The sequence below is a fragment of the Oncorhynchus masou genome, chromosome 17, assembly GCF_036934945.1.
Source record: "Oncorhynchus masou masou isolate Uvic2021 chromosome 17, UVic_Omas_1.1, whole genome shotgun sequence".
Lineage (NCBI taxonomy): Eukaryota > Metazoa > Chordata > Actinopteri > Salmoniformes > Salmonidae > Oncorhynchus > Oncorhynchus masou.
In genome coordinates, this window is record NC_088228.1 from 32,696,980 (window position 1) to 32,718,073 (window position 21,094).

The 21,094-nt window shown below is 40.3% G+C and overlaps 1 protein-coding gene and 1 long non-coding RNA gene across 6 annotated transcripts; one reads left to right on the top strand and one right to left on the bottom strand.

Annotated features, from left to right (window-relative positions):
* Window positions 1-1,037: 1,037 nt before the first annotated feature.
* Window positions 1,038-3,821, top strand: LOC135558880 (uncharacterized). The gene is made up of 2 exons (XR_010458410.1): window positions 1,038-1,319; window positions 3,501-3,821. It is a non-coding gene; the product is annotated as an uncharacterized LOC135558880 (long non-coding RNA).
* On the bottom strand, window positions 1,332-17,125 carry LOC135558879 (outer dense fiber protein 2-like). Of its 5 annotated transcripts, none has more exons than XM_064993075.1 (17): window positions 16,877-17,125; window positions 16,156-16,284; window positions 15,928-16,057; window positions 15,651-15,782; window positions 15,346-15,420; window positions 14,731-14,802; window positions 13,204-13,320; window positions 12,648-12,833; window positions 8,833-8,942; window positions 8,522-8,657; window positions 7,045-7,155; window positions 6,808-6,912; window positions 5,285-5,443; window positions 4,569-4,669; window positions 4,141-4,303; window positions 3,471-3,596; window positions 1,332-1,714 (listed from the first exon to the last, which is right to left on the bottom strand). In XM_064993075.1, the coding sequence occupies exons 2-17, from the start codon at window positions 16,278-16,280 to the stop codon at window positions 1,535-1,537; spliced, it is 2,028 nt and encodes a 675-aa protein (XP_064849147.1). In that variant the 5' UTR covers window positions 16,281-16,284; window positions 16,877-17,125; the 3' UTR covers window positions 1,332-1,534. The 5 variants fall into 5 exon arrangements, with proteins under 5 accessions (XP_064849147.1, XP_064849148.1, XP_064849149.1 ...); XM_064993076.1 differs by having other exon boundaries at window positions 16,156-16,300; XM_064993077.1 differs by lacking the exon at window positions 16,877-17,125 and adding an exon at window positions 16,598-16,616.
* Window positions 17,126-21,094: the final 3,969 nt, after the last annotated feature.

Consider the following 21,094-nt stretch of genomic DNA (forward strand, 5'->3'; position numbering starts at 1 on the left):
GGATGGCACATCAATGCAAGCTGTGGAAAGAAGGTTTGCTGTGTCTGTCAGCGTAGTGTCCAGAGCATGGAGGCGCTACCAGGAGACAGGCCAGTACATCAGGAGATGTGGAGGAGGCCATAGGAGGGCAACAACCCAGCAGCAGGACCGCTACCTCCGCCTTTGTGCAAGGAGGAGCAGGAGGAGCACTGCCAGAGCCCTGCAAAATTACCTCCAGCAGGCCACAAATGTGCATGTGTCTGCTCAAACGGTCAGAAACAGACTCCATGAGGGTCTGCGGGTGGCCCTGGGTTCCTCCTCATGCAAGACTATGCTCGACCTCATGTGGCTGGAGTGTGTCAGCAGTTCCTGCAAGAGGAAGGCAGTGATGCTATAGACTGGCCCGCCCATTCCCCAGACCTGAATCCAATTGAACACATCTGGGACATCATGTCTCGCTCCATCCACCAACGCCACGTTGCACCACAGACTGTCCAGGAGTTGGCGGATGCTTTAGTCCAGGTCTGGGAGGAGATCCCTCAGGAGACCAACCGCCATCTCATCAGGAGCATGCCCAGGCATTGTAGGGAGGTCATACAGGCACATGGAGGCCACACACACTACTGAGCCTCATTCTGACTTGTTTTAAGGACATTACATCAAAGTTGGATCAGCCTGTAGTGTGGTTTTCAAATCCAGACCTCCATGGGTTGATAAATTTGATTTCCATTGATAATTTTTGTGTGATTTTGTTGTCAGCACATTCAACTATGTAATGAAAAAAGTATTTAATAAGAATATTTTATTCATTCAGATCTAGGATGTGTTATTTTAGTGTTCCCTTTATTTTTTGAGCAGTGTATTTTGATTTGTTTAACACTTTTTTGGTTACTACATGATTCCATATGTGCTATTTCATAATTTTGATGCCTTCCCTATTATTCTACAATGTAGAATATAGTAAAAGTAATGAAAAACCCTTGAATGAGTAGGTGTGTCCAAACTTTGACTGGTACTATAACCACGACTGTTTGTTGGTTCTATATTGGATATCTGGAGATCCTGTGATGAAACCAGGCCTGACAACTGAAGCAACTGTACCTTGTTTTCAGATGTTGGCATTACATCAGATTGTTTCCTCTCCTCCTAATGTTATGCAAAGTGTTGACAGACAACTCATGAGCAAAACCCTGGATACAGTGAGATCCCAAACAGAACATGAAACTGGCTCTCAAAAGCTCCCACATCCTGCACAGCACGAAGAGTGATATACAAACTTACGACTAGAGAAAAACACATTGGCTGTGGCGGTTCTGTAATTGGATTCTGTGATGAAAACGGTCTGTACAATATGCCATTATAAACTTTATTGAAATTCTATTTATAAATGGACAAAAAAAAGTATTAGCTGATCTATATAAAAATTTACATGGACTTTATCGAACATAAAATGTATATGTGCCGATTCATTGATTCTCAAACACATTATTCTTAAATAATGCTCATATATTGAACAAGATTGAACCAACAATACACATTACACATATCGGAGTAATCATTTTAAAAAGTAGGATGATCCAAAACTAGACGGTGCCTGTGGTAGTCCCTCGTCAAACATGGTGGCGTAAGAGTTTTTGAGGAAGTCTACGTAGTTCTGAATGCTCTGTTTGTGGCTTTTTGACTGGTCCAGGCTGAGCTGCAGGTCCTTTAGACGCACCTCAAATTGCTTCTCAGCCTGCAGAGCAACACAACCAATCAATCTCTTTATTGTCCAAATTTGGACATTTGTAGTGCAGTCAAGGTAAAAATAACAATCTCAGAAAATATGCTTATACACATAGGACAATAAGGCTTTACGCTCAAACTCAAAACAACAGTTAACACTTAACATGATTTCATTCACCAAGGAATCAATCCATTGACCTGACAAATGTACAGTATGTACTACTATGCTTTAAAATAGAAAAATGGTCTGATTCATTGCGTATTGTATGGCATCAAAAAGTAATGTACTGTGTTCTCATTAGCTTTGAGGGATATGGGGGAAAATGTCACATGGTTTGCAGTAGGCTATCGTAGCTACATTATCCCCCATCTACACACAATACCCTATAAATGACAAAGTGAAAGCATGTTTTTAGAGATTTTAGCAAATGTATTCAAAATGAAAATCTCATTTACATAAGTATTCACACCCCTGAGTCAATACTTGTAATTCTTCAAGCTCTGTCAAATTGGTTGTTGATCATTGCTAGAGAACCTTTTTCAGGTCTTGCCATAGATTTTCAAGTAGATTTAAGTAAAAACTGTAACTCGGGCACTCAGGAACATTCACTGTCTTCTTGGTAAGCAACACCTTTGTAGATTTGGCCTTGGTATGCAACTCCAGTGTAGATTTGGCCTCGTGTTTTAGGTTATTGTCCTGCTGAAATGTGAATTCACCTCCCAGTGTCTGGTGGAAAGCAGACAAACAGGTTTTTGCCTGTGCTTAGCTCCATTCCGTTTCTTTTTATCCTGAAAAACTCCCCAGCCCTTAATGATAACAATAACATGATGCAGCCACCACTATGCTTGAAAATATGAAGTGGTACTCAGTAATGTGTTGGGATGGATTTGCCCCAAACATAACACTTTGTGTTCAGGACAAAAAGTGTATTGGTTTGCCACAATTTTTTTGCAGTATTACTTTAATGCCTTGTTGCAAACAGGATGCATTTCTTTGAATATTTTTATTCTGTACATGCTTCCTTCTTTTCACCCTGTCAATTAGCTTAGCATTGTGGAGTAACTGCAATGTTGTTGATCCATCCTCACTTTTCCCCTATCACAGCCATTAAACTCAAAATGTTTTAAAAAAATTGCCTCATGGTGAAATCACTGAGCGGTTTCCTTCCTCTTTGGCAACTGAATTAGGAAGGAAGCCTGTATCTTTGTGGTGACTGGGTGTATTGATACACCATCCAAAGTGGAACTAATAACTTCACCATACTCAAAGGGATATTCAATGTCAGCTTTTTTTTTTAAACCAATCTACCAATAGGTGCCCTTCTTTGCGAGGCATTGGAAAACCTCCCTGGTCTTTGGTTGAATCTGTGTTTGAGGGACCTTACAGATAATTGTATGTGTGTGGTCCAGAGATGATGTTGTCATTCAAAAATTACATTAAAAACTATTATTACACAGAATCCATGCAACTTATTATGGGACTTGTAAAGCCCATTTCTACTCCTTAATTTATTTAGGCTTGCCATTAAAAAAAAGAAGTACAATACTTAATCAAGACATTTTAGCTTTTCATTTTTTATTAAATTTGTCAAAATGTTGAAAAACATAATTCCACTGACAATATGGGGTATTGTGTGTAGGCCAGTCACACACAAAAAAAAAATTAATAGATTTTTAATTTGTCTGTAACGCAACACAATGTGGAAAAAGTCTAGGGATGTGAATTCTTTCTAAAGGCACTGTATGTGATTGTGTCTGGTACTTACTGACTGCTTGCTTTGTTTCATATGTTTCAGCTCATTCTCTCTTCTGCTCTTCTCAGCCTCCAGCTCCAGGATTCTGGTCTGAAGGGAACTTTCTCTGGAGACGGCTTTGTCTTTGACTTTGGAAACCTCGGCATGAGATAAATAAAGATTATGAGATGTGTCAAAAAGAAAACCACACATATCGACAGGAACTCATCCCCTAAAAAACACCATCTTCAATTCGCTTCTGTGCCTTTCCATTCCCCTTCGGGGAACATTGATTCCACTTAATATGAACCTTTATTCTGAGCATTTGAATTTGCTTCTATGTACACATACACTAGATTTGAATAAAACCATATGCTGAGTGTATGAGCATTACATACTGTCCACATCCACACATTAAAATATCCTATCCAGGAGCAATCATACAGTAACCTAGGGGTTAAAGTAAAAAATAATCCCACCACTGAAACTTAGGCCAATCTCAGATCCATTGTCTGGGGCCAGGTTAACCTGCATAATGAACATCATGCTTTTAAGGAAATAGGATCATTTTGTACATGTTTTAAAACTTCAAGTTTGACCAATTCCAGTCCTTTTCAATCTAAAACTTAAAAATAAATGTAAAAAAAAAAAAAATGACGAGGAAAATCCGTCGCAGTGACGGAGAAATTTAACCCCCGAGTACCTGTTGCCTGACATCGGCCACTGCTGCCTCCAGTTGTCTGTTGAGAGCCTGGCAGTCTGCTGAACGCTGTTCTAGCTGCCTGCTGCTGTAGTGTAGCGACTCCTCCTGCCCTGCCAGCCTACGGACCAGCTCCTGGTTCTCCCCATGAAGCTCCTCCATCTGCCTGGAATACATCATCGGCAATGCATAAGGAACCCATTCATAACACATTCGTAACCCATACCCAAGTCACAAGCAGTACATTAACATTTCAGAACATTTTAGAATTCACCCAGGGCAGGCGTAAAAATGTATATAAAAAACAATACAATATATCTTCAATGTCGCTAATGTACTTTGATACAGAGGAATCTAGTTTGAAAACCAAAAAGCAAAACGGAAGAATGTATTAATTATTTCAAAAGAAGAGAAAGTAGTAATAACCTTACCTTTGAAGAGCCTCCCATTTTTGCCGTAACTGTGAGTTGGCCTCGTGGATAGACTCCTTCATGTCCATCGACGACCTCGTCTTCTCCCCCTGTCTCTCCACCTGGACGCACAATAATCATACCTTTGTGGTTAGGCAAAAAAAATTTTTAGTTGGACTATGACTGAATGATATGACAGATGCTGAATGTATGTTCATTTGAATAGTCTTGACTAACGGGGACTTGAAATGGGGGTTCAAACATATACAGCGCAACACTAAAGAGTTGCACCACGCAATTACTGAAATTACATTGGCTTATCAAGTCACCAACACAGCACACAAACACTGTACAACGGTGATATGAGGAACATTCAAAAAAAGGCAAGCGTTGATTGGACAGCGCCGAAACATTCATAGAAACACATTTTAAAACAGTTGAAGGTGATCATCACAGCTTTACAAAACACACAATACTACAAAAGGGGCACATATGGCTTTCGACCTAACTTTTTTTTTTTACTGCAATCCAAGTACATCCAATCACAAACCTCAACACCAACTCAAAGCTGGAACCGAGGGATGCACTAGAATAACATGGAGATGTAATTCTAACAGTATAATGGGAAACCATACATGGGGTTTGACTGACATCTGGTGGTAGATACTGTACTCCACCACCTCAGTGCTTACTTGCCCATCGACAACTGACATTAAGTCATACGGCTATACGCACACCTTAACCTGCAGTTGTCTAATAGCCTCTGCCTTGTCTGCACATCTCTTCTCCGAGCGCCTCAGGTTGTCCTGGCACTCCGCCAGACTCTGCTCCGCGGTGCCCAGTAACTCGGGGTACTCTTCCAGTTCCCTCACGCGCCCCTCCAGCTCCAACCTCACCTGGGGTCCCGGGGGAGGGGCGTGCAGGCCGGCAAGGCAGGGGAGCAGAGAAATGTTAGTGACTGATTGGCTGCACCTCTCTGAGTAGCTTTCACCGACTGGACCCTGACTGGGAACTGAAGCATAGGTAATGTATGCGGAAGCAGGGCATGGCCATTCACCACGGATGTGTTTTTTTCCCCTCAGAGAGAATATTTTGAAGGCTTTCAGCAAAATGTGGTTTAATCAGAAGCAGCAGTTACTTTCCAGTCCTGTTAAACTGACGTGTTGATAGTTGAACCATAGATTAGGATGCAGACTAGAGAACCCCAATGATCACTGAATTCTAAAATGACAGTATACGTTGGTTTTTACGCCGAGGATAAATGTGAAGCTGTGCATTGTGCACTTTGAAATGGTTAACAGCACATGCGTGGGTACGGGAAAGACCAGAAACAACTACAAATGTTAGTAAACAAATATCAAAACATACAGGATATCACATTCATTTTAAATTTTACTGAACCAAGTAGTGTTTGTGTCTCAAACTATTTCAAGCAATTTGATATTCTATTCTGTTGAGTGAACCCTCTCTTGCTTTAATTATGAACGACACAAACCAATTTAAAGAGATACTTTGGGATTTTTGGCAACGAGGCCCTTTATCTACTTCCCTAGAGTGAGATGAACTTGTAGATACCATTTTTATGCCTCGGTGTCCAGTTTGAAGGAAGTTAGAGCTAGTTTTGCGAGAAAATGCTAACTAGCTTAAACGCAATAACTAGAAGTTTATGATTATCTACTAGCATGCCAGCTCATTGCCAAAATCCAGAATTATCCCTTTAAGACAAAGCTGCTGCTACTCTCTGTTGATCATATATGCATAGTCACATTAAATATACATTCATGTACATACTACCTCAATCAGCCTGACTAACCGGTGCCTGTATGTAGCCTCGCTACTGTTATAGCCTCGATACGGTATATAGCCTTGCTACTGTTATTTTTCACTGTCTTTTTACTGTCGTTTTTATTTTTCTACTTACCTATTGTTCACCTAATACCCTTTTTGCACTGTTGGTTAGAGTCACTGTAAGGTCTACACCTGTTGTATTCGGCATTTCACTGTAAGGTCTACACCTGTTGTATTCGGCATTTCACTGTAAGATCTACACCTGTTGTATTCGGCATTTCACTGTAAGGTCTACACCGGTTGTATTCGGCATTTCACTGTAAGGTCTACACCGGTTGTATTCGGCATTTCACTGTAAGGTCTACATCGGTTGTATTCGACATTTCACTGTAAGGTCTACACCTGTTGTATTCGGCGCACGTGACAAAGAAAACTTTGATTTGATTTGAATGTAGCCAACAGAAGACTTTACCTTCTTCACTTCCGCATCTCTTCCTTCTCTGGTGTTCTCTGCTTCCCTCAGAAAACCCTCCAACTTCATCTTCAGATCCTCCACCTCCAGTTGAAGCTCTGCCACCTGAGAGATGTGAGGCAATAGGAGGTGAATAAAACAGACAGCTGCTGCCTTACCTTTTAGTCTCTCAATACATTCCTATAGGATTCAGTGGGTTTGGGAACTTGGAAGTGTGGTGGGGTGCGGGATCCCTGCCTGACTCTGATACTGTTCTGCTTGGTCTTTCCTCTCCTGTGAGACGGCGCTCTCCTCTTTCAGCGCCGCTTTAGAATGGACCAGCTGCAGCTCCAACTCAACGATGGACGCCTGGAACCGGAGATAAATACACAAATAGAATACTAAACATGGTGGGAATAAACCATACACTAATAACCATACATACACTCCCCCTCCATAGGTGTTCGGACAGTGAAGCGAACATTTTAAAATGTGGCTCTGGGCTCCAGCATTTTAGATTTGAGATCAGGCGACATTTTATTTGAGGGTATATTCATACAAATCTGTTTGACTGTTTGGAAATGGAAGCACTTTATGTATCTTGTCCCCCCAGTTGAAGAAGTCATAAGTATTTGGACAAATTCCCTCAAAGTGTATTATAGCGATCAAAAGTGTAGTATTTGGTCCGGCATTCCTGCCACACAATGACTACGTCAAGCTTGTCAGACTGTTGTAGTTGTGTTTTAGATCATGTTTTGCCTAATCGGAACTGCACAATGAGTAATTCTTTCTAAGTGAGTAGGTAAGATGTTTCTGAACACATGTAAATTAATCCTGATAATGCCATGATTAGGAAAAGTCATGAATGAATCATGAATAATGATGAGTGAGAAGATTACAGAGGATACAACAAAACATGCTAACCGCTCAGCATTACCAATAACAGGGAAGGTTAGCATTTTCAGAGGGTATGCTATTTCTACCACTGTAAGCCTTACTACTCGTGATTATCCACGATTCATTAATGATTATTCATGATCATAGTAGCATACACATTAATGTAGAAGTGTTCAGAAACTATTCTTACTTTCACCATTCAGTTCCTTTTGGGTAAAAATATAACCCAAAACACAACCAAAACAAACTGCAAATGCATGCAACAAGTTTGTAGTCACAAGCTTGAGGTAGTCATTGAGTGCAAGGAATATGGGACCAAATACCAAACTTTTTACCACTTTAATACACTATATGTGAATTTGGCCAAATTACTTATGACTTCTTCAAATGGGTGGACTAGACATATAAAGTGTTTTCATTTCTAAACGGTAAAACATGCATGGAAAAACCCTCAAATAAAAAAAGGTGAGATTCTGTACTGTCGCCTCATATGAAACATTTGACCTCAAATCCAAAATGCTGGAGTATAGAGCCAAATGTAAAATGTTAGCGTCACTGTCCAAATACATAGAGGGGAGTGTAGAAACACATGATCCTGTATTAAGGTGGGAAGACGTTTTACATGTTAGAATAAACAGAAAAGGTACACAAATTAAAAAGCAGTAGAGCTAGGTTTGTTATCTAAGCAATTAGATGTAATAGTTTACAAAATGTGTTTATAGATGTGGTAGTTTAGATAATTTGGGACTAATCCATGGCTCGAGTTGAAGTAAATCAATAGTTTTTGGTTGGTGCATACACAACTTAAAAGGTCTATATTGGTGTTTAATTGTCCTACCTTGAGGGTTGCGTTCTCAAGGCCAATGTCTCCGTTTTCAGCGTTGAGTTTTTCCACTTTTAGCAGTAAGACCTCGTTCGCAGCAGTGAATTCGTCACTCTCCTTCTGTAGCTTTGCAGTAATGTCTGCTATTTGGCTGTAATGAAACATCAATTAACAATTGCCACTTGCCCGCTTCTACTTCTACTTTCTGCGAGGAGAAAATGTGAAAAGCTTTTCAAATGAAAAGAACAACATTGATTGCCTCAAAGACCTGGATTAACAATATGCCAGGCTTTTTTGTGTCCAGGTCAAAATGAGAAACGACATACCCTTTCAGTAGTCCTATCTGTGCATCAAGCAGAATTCTCGCGTTTGTCTTCTGCTCCTGTTGTCTCCTCCATGTGTCCCTCTCTGAACAAGCCTCTGCCAGCTGAACATCCTACATGTCATCATGCCACATAACATAAATCAGTTTACTGTCACTGGCAAGGAACAACGGAATACCTGGGTCGCGTTCAGTAGGGAACACCGTAGCAAAAGTTTAAAAAAGACATCCATCTTGATTTTAAGTATGGAACCGTTAGACCAAAATACAATGAGTGCACAAAACATTAGGAACTCACTCGGCTCTTTCTATGACAGACTGCCCAGGTGAATGCTATGATAACTTAATGTCTCCTGTTAAATTCACTTCAAATCAGTGTAGATGAAGGGGAGGACAGGTTAAAGAAGGAGTTTTAAGCCTGGAGACAATTGAGACATGGATTGTGTATGTGTGTCAATCAAAGGGTGAATGGTCAAGACAAAAGATTTCAGTGCCTTTGAATGGGGTATCGTAGCAGTTGCCAGAGGCACCGGTTTGAGTGTGTCAAGAACTACAACACTGCTGGGTTTTTCATGCTCAACAGTTTTCCTTGTGTATCAAGAATGGTCCACCACCCAAAGGACATCCAGCCAACTTAACAACTGTGGGAAGCATTGGAGTCAACATCGGCCAGCATCCCTGTGGAACACTTTTGATACCTTATAGAGTCCATGCCCCGACAACTTGAGGCCGTTTTGAGGGCAAAAGGGGGTGTTCCTAATGTTTTGTACACTCAGTGTATAACAAACAATCAGAAAATACAACGTCTACACATCGATCAGGAAGAACACAACTTAGCAATATACGCAGACGATGCGATTCTCTACTGATCAAACCTACCAGTCAGTTGCCATCACTATGGATGAAGCACAACAAGTGTCGTATCTCAGTACAGACTAAATACAGTGAAATCAGACAGAATGATGGTAGGTCAACCAATATCCCAAGACATCAAAACAAAGTTTAAACTTAAATGGGATCAAAACACACTTAAATACCAAGATCTGATGAAACTGCATCAGTATAAGTTAGGAACACTGGAAATTCAGCATAAACAGGACCTACAAAAGATGTAAATTAGTACCTTTAACAAGAACAGGAAGAATGGAAAACGATTCAAATTAACGTTCTCCTAAGAAGTGTATTCCTGTTCCAGAATCAACCAATAACTATTACTCCAAATACTTTTAAAAAGGTGGGACACATTCTTGAGGAAATTCATCTGGGGAGCAAGAAAAGCCCGTGTCAAACTTAAAACTAATGTGTCCTGTGTGAATCTAAGTGTGCGTTCTCTAATTCTCTCCTTCTCTCTCTCGGAGGACCTGAGCCCTAGGACCATGCCCCAGGACTACCTGACATGATGACTCCTTGCTGTCCCCAGTCCACCTGGCCGTGCTGCTGCTCCAGTTTCAACTGAACCGCGGCCCTAGGACCATGCCCCAGGACTACTTGACATGATGACTCCTTGCTGTCCCCAGTCCACCTGGCCGTGCTGCTGCTCCAGTTTCAACTGTTCTGCCTTATTATTATTCGACCATGCTGGTCATTTATGAACATTTGAACATCTTGGCCATGTTCTGTTATAATCTCTACCCGGCACAGCCAGAAGAGGACTGGCCACCCCACATAGCCTGGTTCCTCTCTAGGTTTCTTCCTAGGTTTTGGCTTTTCTAGGGAGTTTTTCCTAGCCACCGTGCTTCTACACCTGCATTGCTTGCTGTTTGGGGTTTTAGGCTGGGTTTCTGTACAGCACTTTGAGATATCAGCTGATGTACGAAGGGCTATATAAATAAATTTGATTTGATTTGATTTGAAAACTAGCCCAGGCTGACCAACTAAAATCCATTATTGTATGGATGAACCCAAAAATCAACCGCTACATGTAGACAGATGGATAATCAAACTGTGCCAAAGGTTGTGAGTGGCAGTGCGGAGGAACGTCGGAGGGGGTGAATTTAGATGGAGCCCTTAGAAAGTTTATACCCAAAATTATTATTTTCGGATATAAAGACGATGCTGTATCAACAACAAAAACGTCATTTCTCAGAACAAGAATAGACTGACACGTTTCAGAATAAAGTTCTAAAGAAGGCCAGTTGTATTTAAGCAGGACAACCGTTTTCAGCTGTGCTAACATAATTGCAAAAGGGTTTTCTAATGATCAATTAGCCTTTTAAAATGATCAACTTGGATTAGCTAACACAACGTGCCATTAGAACACAGGAGTGATGGTTGCTGATAATGGGCCTCTGTAATGAGCCGTTTCCAGCTACAATAGTCATTTACAACATTAACGATGTCTACACTGTATTTATGATCAACTTGATGTTATTTTAATGGACAAAAAAAACGTGCTTTTCTTTCAAAAACAAGGACATTTCCAAGTGACCCCAAACTTTTGAACGGTAGTGTACGCAAATGCCAACAAAATAACTTTTTGGTCAGTGTGTTTGTGTCTCAAATATTTAACTGTACTATAATACTTAAAAAGACGTTAAAATGTTTAATAACGGTATCTTGATATCGGGTTTTTTAACAAGGAAAATATCAGATATCGGTATCAGGCAAAAATTTAATATTGGTGCATCCCTAATTTAATCAATTGTAGAATAAGGCTGTAATGTAACAAAATGTGGAAAACGTCAAGGGGTCTGAAAACATTCCAAAGGCACTGTACATCCTTTAATTAGACAGAAAAGACATCTAAGAGAGTAAATGCCAAGAATGTGCTGGGGCACAGAATTATCGGAGAAGAGACAAAAGATGAGAACATTATAGTGAAAACCAATTGGTTAGACGAGCTGCAAATAGTAACAACCGCAGAGGAATGGGAGGACATATCTAGAAGAACAAGTCCAAGACAACTCTCTACTCTGTAGGGAATTCTCTCGGAAAATTCAGTCAAGATGTTTCATAACTCCTATAATACAACAACAATACAACTGTGACATCACACCAAATTGCTGCCGTGACTGTGGGGAGAGCAGGGCTAATCACATCCACATACTATTTTCCTGCCCAGTCCTCAATCATTTCTGGACCGAAGTATATAAAGTACTGGATGATACGCTTGAACACTCACGTTCTCTAAATCCAGAACACATGTTCCTTGGGAGAACCCCTCATACACTGGTCCTCCAAAATGATAAGTACCTTTTCAGAATTCTGAGAATAACAGCACTTAAACAGATGACTAGAAACTGGCTTAAACCCCTGGCACCACAAATAAGCAATTGGAAAGAAACAATTAATGAAATCTACAGTATGGTAAATGATAACTCATAGAATAAGAAACCAAATAACTGAGATACGATGGGAAAAAGTATAGAAAACGGACATTATATTGTCAAATATTTATAGGCCCTAACAGGAGATAAAATGTATATGTTTGAAAGAGATGGGTGTGTGTGTCGGTGGATGTGTGTGAGAATGGGTGCATGTATGCGACTGTAGTAGTGCAGATGTGTGTATGCATGTGTGGGTGCGTGTCCGCGTACCATTATATTGTTTTATGAAATGCTGACTGTTGGCGTGTTGAGGTTAATTATTTCCTTTTCATGTTGGGGGAGGGGGGGTGTAAATATGTATATCTCTTGTTGGGATTCTAATGCGATCTAAAACCAATAAATAAAAAGTATTACAAAAATACAACTAAAAGAGCTGTGGTGTTAAGGTTAATGTAGTATCTCCAGGTTTCAAAACATGTTCTCCAGCCTGAACAACCCTGGGGAAGAGAAAATGATGACCACCAAACTGACTACCAACATTACACATACATACCTTCTCCCTCAGCTGAGTGTAACATTTATCCACAGCAGCTTCGAACCTCTCGGCCCTCTGTTTCTGGGCACGGGTGGCCTTCTTCAGGCCCTCTTTCTCCTGTTCGGCCTTCTCAGACACACTAGAGATCTCCCCCCTCAGACCATCTATCTCCAGCTTCTGCTCAGTCAGCTGCCTCTCCAAACCCTGGGAGAAAGAAAGACAGGGAACAAACACTGACTGTTTAACCTTTCAACATATCTAAATAATTATCTCTAGCCTGGTGAAAACAAGATAGGATTTCACTCATGGACGACGTCCGTCTTGAATGGGTTGTAGAAGACTATTCTTTGTGAAACAGAAATGTCTACTTTTTGCTGTCTTTCTTCCCAACAGTCACCGACATCACACACACAGGCTGGAAGCATAATACTGACTGCAAACTAGCTCCTTTACATTACCGGTGTCTTATTCTACAGACAGAATGGTTAAGGCTTAGATATACACCTTTCCCAACTCAGACAATATAGTGATTGATTGACTGACTAATAGACTGATGCCTGAACTTGTGTGTTACCCGAAGCTGCACGGTGAGACGGTTGTTGTCGGCCTCTTTGCTGTGTAGCTGGCCCTGCAGGTGAGCACGTGTGGTCTCCACAGACTTGGTGGCATGGACCGCATTCTCGGTGTTCTCCTGTGGAGCATCAAAGCAGAAAGAGCTGGTGTGAGGGCACTGCTTTCGAACAGTATGATTTATTCCTTTGTCAATGTGTTTTATCGTTGTACAAAATAGTCACATCCAAAATGATTGGCACGCTTGATGAAGATGAGCAAAAAACACTGTATAAAATAAATACAAATACTGAGATACTATATATTGTAGGCTCAAACAGCATTTTTTATTAGATTATTTTACATTAATAGAATTGCTTGCAAGGATAAGGGTGGTTAGCCTTTTTCTATAACGTCTTATGATATTGAAGAACACATTGGGTAGGGATCTTAGACCAACCATTCCGTCATATAGAATCTTTCTAGTTCCTTGATATCCTTCATTCTGTGCTTATGCACAGCCTTCAATTCAAACCACAGGTTTCCAATGAAAATGGCCATTGCAAAATGTTGATTTTCTGGTAAGAGAGGCAACCAGGTGTTCTACTAAAATGACCCACTACTTGGTAGAGTTCATGATGCCGTTGACAAGGGCCCCAGAACCATTGGAAGCAAAACAGCACCATAACATCAAAGATCCACCACCATATCCTGCAGAGGGAATGAGGTTATTTTCTGCATATGCATCCTTCTTTAGAGGCCAAACCCACCACCGTTGTGAAAGTCCAAAGAGCTTGATTTTCGTCTGACCATAACACTGGTTCCAATCCAAGTGCCAATGACCTTTAGCAAACTCCAGGCATTGACATTGGTTGGTTTCTCTCAATGAAGGCTCTTTTTATGGCAACCCTTCCAGACTATTGGCATGGAGGTGGTGTCTAATTGTAGATTTGGAGACTTTGTGACTCCACAATGCGTTCTGTAATTCTCCAATACTGGCCCTTGGACTTCTTTTGCCTCCCGAACCATCTTCCCCACTGTGCGTGGGGACAAGATCCTCTAGAAGGTCCTCTAGAAGGCAAATTTACCACTGTTCCAGTGGTTTTGAACTTCTTAATTGTTGCCCTAATAGTGATACATTTGTTTTTTCAGTCATTTTTTTTGTACCTATTGCCTGATTTAACAATAATTTCTCTCTTTTAATTTCTGAGTGCTTTGCCTTTCCCCTTGGTGATGGATGACAAATGGATTTCACATGCGTGTTACCTCATTTTTATACCCCAGTGAAACAGGAAGCCATGAAAGGCCACAATACAGTTCCTTAAGCTGAGATTGACCTAAAAAATAGAATGTTAATAAATATGATAATAATTTATTTTTTTGTATTGTATTGCAATTGTATAAAATAATATCATTTCCCAATTTTTTGGAGCATAAAATATAGTTTGGTATTATTTATTTTATACAGTAATTTTTTGCTAATCTTTATCAAGGGTGCCAATAATTTCAGATGTGACTGTATTTCATGTGAAATTAAAGGCCAAAAGCTCACCATTTCTTTCTTCCGCAAACCCATCAGTTCATCCACCATTTTGTCTTTATCGTTCAAATTTCTTTTCAAATGCTGGTGGAAACAAAATAACAAAAACTTTTATCTTACTCACAGTACAACAGTAAAATTACATATGTGTATAGTGAACAGGAGCAGATGCTTTTCTATCCCAAGTGTCTTACAAAGTTAGCACACAAGTTCAGTACATGTGGCCCATGCAGGATTGAATCAAATCCCCAACCTTAATCTTTCAAGCACCATGTTTCAACCCATTGAGCCATCTGAACTACTGCACTGAATTACCCTACCCTCTAGGCGGCAGGTAACACAGCAGTCAAGAGCGTTGGGCCAGTAACCGAAAGGTTGCTGGTTAGAATCCCCGAGCCGACTAGGTGAAAAATCTGTCCTTGAGCAAGGCACTTAACCCTAATTGCTCCTGTAAATCACTCTGGATAAGAGTGTCTGCTAAATGACTAAAATGTAAAATGTATAACATGTTGGCAGACCATATAAAATCTTCAGCCTTGGCACCGCTATGTTAATTTTTCACTGTTTAAATACAGGTCTGGAGTGTCTGAAGTTCTCTTTTTTTTACCCAAATGAGGAGCAATTTACCAGATTATCACACTCAGCCTGCGTAAGCTTCTTTAGTAAGAGATCAATGTGTTTGTCTGTCTCCATTCGAGATGCCTAATAAAAAAGGAGACAAAAAGAGGTAGTAAAAACATGTTATTTCACGCAACACATAAAAAGACAAAGTTGCAGTTGACTTTAGTCCACAAGTACAGTTTAATGCATTATGTTGCAGTTATAATGCATTGTAAAAATTGTCATAAACATGACCCCCTTATAAATTGCAACCTGACAGGCCCCCAAAGTAGTAGTTATTAGCCAGATTATAACTGGTTGATAAGACCAACCTCTGCATCCTGCAGGTCTTGGAGTTGCTGTCGAACAGACTTGTTAATCCGTTTAAAGACCTCCAACTTCTCCAGCAGAAGGCCTCTCTGCCTTGACATCCGCCGGTTATCAGAGGCAGAGTGTCTTGAGTCCTTTATAATAGAAGGATGAATTAAATTTTACTTTGGACACATTAACAAGTTGTTAATGAATTGAACATTTTGATATCGGGTTGTGCATCTCAAAATAAAGACAGGTACACTGTAAGCACATCAATTACAAAGGACTTCACATTACGGCAAAATCATCCTCCAGGATCTCCTTGAACGACATGAGCTGTACGGCTGCAGAGTTGGCCGCTGCTTCTGCATCCATCAATGTTTTCATCAGGGGACTTTTGCCGCCGGTGGCTCCATAGTCTCCATAACTAAGTATAACAACAAAAGAGAGCGGATTAGAAATCAGTTGGATCCACACTGAAAGCTGTTTGTGGGCTAGTGTGTGTATGTGTCTCATGGACCTCACCAGTTACTCTCCATCTCTGGGGTTTTGGTGTAGACACTGCTGCGTATCCTGCTCCCTCTCCCAGGCTCTGAGAAGCAGTCTAGATCGTCATCTAGAGAGTCCTGGAAGGGATCCTCAGAAGACATGGCTCTGGTGGATCAGAGGACTGGCTATATGGTTAGGCTTACATGACTGCTTGCCTATAATAATCCCATTCTCATTTTCTAGTAAAATACACTAGACAACTATAATGACAAGGAAATTATGAAAAATATTGGTGCATAGACAGCATACGATAAGATAGACAGTCAACAATATAATGCACGTATAGCAACAGTATAATTTTATTTAACTAACCGGTCCAAGACAACATTTAACTGTTCCATTTCATCTCAATCAATGACTAGCTATTTCCTTGAATAGTATGTATTGTCAGGCTACAAACAGTGCGTGCTCTTTTTACCATTAGCGTCTAGCTGAGCTGATCCATTCTGACCTTGATTTCAGAGTTAAAGAACAGTAGCTAGCTAACATTAGCAACACAACCTTTGGTATCTACAGTATGCTAGCAAGCTGAACAGAACAAGTTCAAGTTAGCTACTGTACCTAGCTAATTTGGCCAGTTAGTTAGAATTGCGAAGATGGAAAGCAAATTCAAACCGAAGACACATATCCTACGATCAAGAAGTATCTCGCTCGATTGGTATGGTGAGATTTCGAATTAAATGTTGTTGTTTTTTACCTTCATTCACTACCGTGCCTTTTGTTTTGTGCTACTGCTATTCAACAGTTGATGCTCTCTGTAGAAAACGGTTGTCACGAGTTATCACAGCCACAAAGTTGCTAAATCGTACAATTTTATGAAAATAAAAATTAGCTTTTTGGTCTTAATTAAAGTTAGGGTTAGGCATACAGTTAGCAGTGTGGTTAAGGTTAGGTTTAAAATCTGATTTGAATAAGATACATTGTAGAAATAGGCGGAGTTTATGACTTTCTGTTTGTGGTAATAGTGACGACCGTAGGAAACGAATGGCGTTTGTTGCATCCATTGGTTGATTTGAGTCCCGCCTATTTGTTCTGCGATTTGTGATTGGCTAAGGCATTGGACGTATGGACCTAACGTAAACAAACCCTACTAGACTAGAGCGTGATTGTTGTTAGCAAACCAAATGAACGTTGGAGGTTGATTTAATCCATCCACATGGATTTGCTGTGTTAAAATATTTGGAGTCAAACCGAATGAATGCTGCACGGGATTCAAATGCTAGTACCAAAGACAGTTTGAGTACTCTGTGCTAGTACAGTGAAGTCAAGTGGCATCCAAGTTTGGAGGGGACCATAGAGGACTCATCTTTGTATAGGTGTCATTATAGGGTCCAAAACAGCATGGGCAGCGCCATCTCCTTTTTGAAGTAGTCCATTTTCTTCACGATTGGCTGAACCCTCCTGATGACCTGGTTGGGCATGACTCCACTTAGTTCCACTCATTTGACTACATTAAAATGGTGTAAGCCGTCAATGGTAGTCTGGGTACCAGTCTTATTTGCTGACATCCCACTCCTGCCATTTGCCAAAGTAAATGGCCTTTATGCAATCACAACATTCGATATGCAGCTGGATTTATGGTGCAGTTTCTAATTAGTAGCTAGAAATAAAAAATAACATCAGCTAGAAATAACATTAATATATTCCATTCCAACATTATGGAACATAGGGTGTAAAGCAAATTTGGCGCAATATGAATATGAATTCGAATTTTAAGAATGACAACAAACAATACCGTTAGGTTACCTGCTGCGGTCATTCTCCTGTGAGAATGCAATATCATGTTGTTCAAAGATGCTCGAGAGGAATCTGTAACGAGAGAGAAATAATGATATGGAAAATATTACCCTACAAGATTCAATCGAGCTAAGATTTCTTCAGTTGCATCCAATTAATGAGAGAAAAGAAATGCAAAACTGGCATTCCTTGCCAGTGGTGATTTTAGCATGTACATCTTGGTGGGGCAATTTATTTATTTTTATATAAAAAATTATGCATGCCAGCAAAGCCACTACACAAAACTAAACAATACATTAATTGCACTTTAATGGTGGCAAACGGTGCCAACAAACTGTTGAGGCCTACACAAAGCTCTCTCAACAGCAGTCCCAACACCTTACCACTGCTACACCTTGTCTGACAGCAAAACAGTTAATTCAGCCTAATTTACTTCCTTTTTAAAAAACATAGCTGATATGGCTGACTTGTTTAAACAAATGTGGTTTCTACTGACAATTGAGCAGTGGTGGAAAAAGTACCCAATTGTCATACTTGAGTAAAAGTAAAGATACATTAATAGAAAATGACTCAAGTAAAAGTGAATGTCACCCATAAAATACTATTTGAGTAAAAGTCCAAAAGTATTTGGTTTTAAATATACTTAAGTGTTAAAAGTCAATTTAATTGCAAACATATACTTAAGTATAACAAGTAAAAGTATAAATAATTTCAAGTTACTTCTATTAGGCAATCCAAACGGCACAATTTTCTTGTTTTTTTTTAAATTTACATATAGTTAAGGGCACACTCCGACATAATTTATAAATTAAGCATTTGTGCTTAGTGAGTCTGCCAGATAAGAGGCAGTAAGGTGACCAGGGATGTTCTCTTTTCCTGTCCTGTTAAGCATTTAAAATGTAACGAGTACTTTTGGGTGTCATGGGAAATATATGGAGTAATAAGTACATTATTTTATTCAGGAATGTAGTGGAGTAAAAGTAGAAGTTGTCAAAAAATATAAATAGTAAAGTACAGATACCCAAAAAAACTACTTAAGTAGTACTTTAAAGTATTTTTACTTGAATACTTTATACAACTGCAATTGAGATGTACAAACTATGGCATAAGGGAACAACGAGTGGATAAGAGGCAATCCGTAATTTCGATTAAGACATTAATGAGCGAGCTAGGACGGACGTGTCAATATAACCATTTGTGCTTCACTTTTGAAATGTACGGTGACAGAAATCAGAACATGGGCCGTTCTTACAGTATTCTCCCTGTACACCAAGTCAGAACCATAGGATAAATAACGGGGGCATATAAGCAGACAATGAAAGCTCTTACATTATTCGTTGATTACATTTCTCTAAAACAGGCTATAGGCTACACGTGCACATGCACCACCAAGTCAGAACAGTAGGCGAAATTAAGAGGGAAAAGGAGACCAAATTATTAACGTGAGGCTCATGGGCTACTAACAGTTTACTACACAACATACAATTAGTATTATTTTCTTAGCTACAGTATACATATCTCCCTGGCATATTACACAATTTATGCAGCAGCATACAAAACATTTTTGGACTCACCTTGTTGTGCTGTGCTCACTTCCTTCCAAACCACTCATTGTTGAATTTGCGATTTCCAAATTGTTGTGTAATGTTTATGTCCAATGGCCGATGAGCACTGATACATTTTATCTATAATTTCTGTTAATTATTTATCTTCATATGACAAGGATTGAAAATAATTTGCCATTTTGACATCATTTTATCTGTGGCCAATGACCTTGAGGCTTCATGGATGGGCACTTCAAATCAATTCATCATCAAATTTTATTGGTCACATAGACATGGTTAACAGATGTTAATGAGAGTGTAGCGAAATCCTTGTGCTTCTAGTTTCGACAGTGCAGTAATATCTAACAAGTAATCTCACAATTTCACAACAACTACCTAATACACACAAATGTAAAGGGATGGAATAAGAATATGTACATTTCAATATATGGATGAGAGATGGCCGAGTGGCATAGGCAAAACGTAATAGATGGTATAAAATACAGTATATGAGAGATAAGATATAAGAACATTATTAGTGGCATTTTTTAAAGTGACTAGTGATCCATTTATTAAAGTGGCTAATGATTTGATTCTGTATGTAGGCAGCAGCCCCTCTGTGTTTGTGATGGCTGTTTAACAGTCTGATGGCCTTGAGATAGAAGCTTTTCAGTCTCTCGGTCCTAGCTATCATGCACCTGTACTGACCTTGTCTTCTGGATGGTAGCGGGGTTAACAGGCTTGGGTGGTTGTTGTCCTTTATGAACTTTTTGGCCTTCCTGTGACATCGGGTGCTATAGGTGTTTTGGAGGGCAGGTAGTTTGCCCCCGGTGATGCGTTGGGCAGACCGCACCACCCTCTGGAGAGCCGAGTTGGAGGCATGCATGGCCGTGCAGTCATGGGTGAACAGAGAGTACAGGAGGGGGCTGAGCACACACCCTTGTGGGTCCCCAGTGTTGAGGATCAGCGAAGTGGAGATGTTGTTTCCTACCTTCACCACCTGGGGGCGGTCCGTCAGAAAGTCCAGCACCCAGGGCCTCAAGCTTAATGATGAGCTTTGAGGGTACTATGGTGTTGAATGGTGAGCTGTAGTCAATGAACAGCATTCTGACATAGGTATTCCTCTTGTCCAGATGGGATAGGGCAGTGTGCAGTGTGATGGCAATTATATCGTCTGTGGACCTGTTGGTGCGGTATGCAAACCGAAGTGGGTCTAGGGTGGCAGGTAAGTTGGAGCTGATTTGATCCTTTACTAGTCTCTCAAAGCACTTCATGATGACAAAAGTGTGTGCTACGGGGCGATAGTCATTTAGTTCAGTTATCATTTAGTTTCTTTCTTGGGTACTGGAACAATGGTGGCCATCTTGAAGCATGTGGTGACAGCAGACTGAGGTAGGGAGTGATTGAATATGTCCGTAAACACACTAGCCAGCTGGTCTGTGCATGCTCTGAGGATGCAGCTTGGGATGCCGTCTTGGCCAGCAGCCTTGAGAGGGTTAACACTTTTAAATATCTTCGGTTGGCCACGGAGAAGGAGAGGGGGGGTCCGCAGTCCTTGGTAGCGGGCCGCGTCGGTGGCACTGTATTATCCTCAAAACGGGCAAAGAAGGTGTTTAGTTAAGCAAGGCGTTGGT

What these genes read in the sequence shown, in the direction of transcription:
- LOC135558879 (XM_064993075.1), bottom strand. Translation starts at nt 16,280, where the DNA reads ATGTCTTCTGAGGATCCCTTCCAGGACTCTCTAGATGACGATCTAGAC. An exon ending in ACACTCAGCTGAGGGAGAAG is followed by an intron (nt 8,943 to 12,647) that starts GTATGTATGTGT and finishes GATGACATGTAG; the next exon opens with GATGTTCAGCTGGCAGAGGC. An exon ending in TGAAACAAAGCAAGCAGTCA is followed by an intron (nt 1,715 to 3,470) that starts GTAAGTACCAGA and finishes GTTGCTCTGCAG; the next exon opens with GCTGAGAAGCAATTTGAGGT.